Genomic DNA, 3,515 nt, shown 5'->3' on the forward strand with positions numbered 1-3,515 from the left:
ATTGAATAAAACTAACCAAAAGCTAAATTGTTAGTGAGCTGAAGATTAGGGAGAGATTCATGCTGTCGGGGCCCAAGCGTCCGTGATAAGATACTGCAACAATAACATCTAGAAAGAACATGCAAATAGAGACCAACAAGCAGTATGTCATATGGTGATAGTTCGTGAACGACAGTGACAATCTCCACCCACTCCAGCTGAACATCCAGACGACATCGCAAGGGTGCTAAAACAATAGATCAAGCGCAGCAACTGTGTCGAGCCAAAGAAGTGAAAACTTATACTACATCCTACAGTTTTTGTGGATTTTCTAGTTGAGGAAACTTCATCCAAGTGATGTATCAGGGGAAAAACTCGAGAACTTTCGTCTCTACAAACTTGTAGGTCAAACCATTAAGACTCTTGTGCTATATATTGGTGGAAGTTTTAAAATTGGTGTGCGCTCAATCAACCCAGTTTGAAATCAATCATTAAATTTATGAATTCATCAAAAATTGGAGAAGCGTAAATGCAATAAATTAATGCTTAAAGTCAAAATAGTATCGTACCACTACCTAAACCCACCTAAAGATTATTGAACATTTGCCAATAACCATATTGAGTACTTAAACGAAATAGCTCGTAACTTATTACCTTTTGCGGAAAACCTATCCTAATTTGTGCTAATAAGTTTCACTAATTGCATAAATCAGACTGAAAATCATCAAAATTGTAAATGGCGCACGCTCAAATCTCAGTCACACCATACGGCGGTACGGATGCCGAAGATTTCGCCCAATTCGAACAACTCTTCAACGGATTCATCGGAGTTGCAGGTGTCGCACCACTCCAGCAAGCGAACTTTCTTCAACTCCATTTGCGAGATCACGCACTTCGGTTTTACCAAACGTTACCAGCCGCAACCAGAGAAAACGTAGCGAATAGTCTGACAGCATTGCGAGACCATTTCAGTAATCCTCAACTTCAAGAAGTTCATGTCTTGAAGCTTGAACAAACTAAATTTGATTTAAAGAAGGATACGCCGGAGAATTTCTTGGTGACGTTACAGAAAAAAGCGGAGAAAGCATACCCAACGCCTGAAATTGCAATTCCTAACCCAATTGATGCAGGAGCAGCGGATGCAGCTCTCGAAGCAGCACGACATGCTCGAGAAACTGCCCAACGCGACGAAAGATTAGACGCAGTCAGAGAAAATCGGGATGAACAGGTTCGCAGACTTTTTATAAAAGCCATGCCCAATTGGCTTCGAGGCAAACTAATGGATCGCCCTGCGGGAGAAACAGTACAAGAATTGTGTACATATACAAGGAGACAAATGACCATACGCGAAGTTTGCCGAAAAGAAGATTATCCAGAGGATGGATTCAATGAAATTAGCGCAACAGTATCCGATAATCTGATAAACGCCTTGTCTTAACTTAGCGCGACACAAGAAGCTATGGAAAAACAATTCAACGAAATTCGAACGCAAATGAGCGATAGAAATCGTCAAGAAGCATCGACTTCAGCGCAACAATCATCCAAACAACAACAACAACAACAACAACAACAACAACAGCAGCAGCATCAGCAGAATCGACCGCGAAATGACTATAACCGTGGTTTCCAACGAGGATTTCGCGGAGGAGGCAGAGGTTATCAGCAGAGACAATCTTACCAACCCTACCCTGACCATTCAACCGAATTCTTCCCAGGAAACCAGTCAAACCAGGGGAATCAAAATTATAGAGGACAATACCCTCACCAGAGCAATTTCAGATCTGGATATCGAGGAAGAGGTGGACGTTACCGAAACCCTTACAATAATTTCCGAGGAAACCAACAGCAACAGTTCCAACCATTCTTCCCAAATCAGAACTACCAATTTCCGCAACCAAATAACTATCAACAACAGTCAGTCCAACAACAAGCACAAAATGTTGATATACAAAACCCAGCCATGCCATACATGCCAGTCATCCAAGCAACTGCAGTATTCTGTGAGAACTGCGGATACCCTAACCATACAGCCAGTCAATGTCACTTTCGACAAAAACCTCAAGGAAGGGGACAATCTTTCCCATTCCAACAGCAGCCAAAAAACCTCTAAAGCCACCGAGTCAAGAGTCAAGTAAAGAAACGAAAATCATCAACGAAAAATCAGCCAAAACTCCTAAACGAAAAAGAAACTCTAAGTCTCACAAAAAGCGACCCAAAAAACCACACCCTGATCAAACGAAGCGGAAAATCGACCCCAATGAAAAAATTGATCCAGAAGAAATTCTTGATCTTTACGCAGTCGTCCCGGAAATTGATAAAATTTTAACTTACGTCAAACTTCAGTTTGCACCTCAAACATTCAGGCGCGCACTTGTAGACACTGGTGCCTGTGCAAACGTCATTACCAGAAAAACCTTAAATGAACTCAAAGAAGACAAAACATTATATAAAGTAATCCAGACCCAAGAACCAAAGTTGAAACGAGTACGAATGGCAGCTGGACAACTAGTACCAATAGATACAGAAGCTATAATATGTTTCCGAATCGCAGCGCAAACCTTTACAGAAAATTTTTTAGTGCTCCCAAAAGCAAATTCTATGATACTTGGAAACGGATTTTATAAAAAGCACAACATAGAAATTTGTCCAAAATATGACCTTCTTAAATTTCCAGAATTGACAATCCAAGTCAACGAAATCAAGTCACCTACCTCAAAACGACACAAGAAACCTACGCTACGATTTGCCCTACTTCTGTCACAGAAATACGTTATTCAACCGAAGAAAACAGTACTGTTAGAATGTTTCACAGAAACAAATATCAAAAACACTATTGGAACAGTTTTACCAATCCCTGAATTTGAAGATGACTCCAATATTGCACTTATGTCATCAATTAGTGAAACAACAGCAGACAGCAAACTATATATTGCAGCACTCAACGTTACAGATCACGTAATAACCCTACCAAACAGAAGTAAAATAGCAAATTTTACGATTTTAAGATCAACAGACACTCGTAACATCATCCCAATTGATTCACAGACATTAGCACTCGCAAAAATGAATAATCCAGAGGATTTAGAGCATGAAATCAATCAATTTATTCAAGTGAATGAAACAGATAACATGAAAATTAGCAAACCTCAGCCAGAGTATGAAAAATTTTGGTTCCCGACACCGGAAACGTGTGAAAACCCTAATTTTCTTACACCGATTCAAAGAGAAATCTACGATCAGATCCTCAACTTTAAAAAACTTGAACTTTGTGAACCGAAATTGAATGACCATGATAGATTGACATTCCTAAGCCAGTTCAATTGGGAAAATTCCATCCTCACGAACGCCCAAAGGTCAGAAGTAGAAAATTTACTAGTTAAATATTCAGACGTATTTGCCAAACATCGATTTGATGTCGGGTATAATTCCGAACTTCAAATTAAACTCACACCGGAACATCAACGACCCCTGTATACACAAGGTCCACCAACGCCAATCCACCTACGAAAGGAATTAACGGTTGAACTAGCAATAAT

General features: G+C 39.9%; 1 protein-coding gene across 1 annotated transcript; it reads left to right on the top strand.

Annotated features, from left to right (window-relative positions):
* Positions 1–715: 715 nt before the first annotated feature.
* LOC134846661 (probable serine/threonine-protein kinase DDB_G0278509) lies at positions 716–2,114 on the top strand. Its single transcript, XM_063864045.1, has 2 exons — positions 716–1,207; positions 1,509–2,114. Exons 1-2 carry the CDS (start codon positions 716–718, stop codon positions 2,112–2,114), a joined length of 1,098 nt encoding a protein of 365 aa, XP_063720115.1.
* The last annotated feature ends 1,401 nt before the right edge of the window (positions 2,115–3,515 follow it).

Source organism: Symsagittifera roscoffensis, chromosome 5 (genome assembly GCF_963678635.1).
Source record: "Symsagittifera roscoffensis chromosome 5, txSymRosc1.1, whole genome shotgun sequence".
Classification (NCBI taxonomy): domain Eukaryota; kingdom Metazoa; phylum Xenacoelomorpha; order Acoela; family Convolutidae; genus Symsagittifera; species Symsagittifera roscoffensis.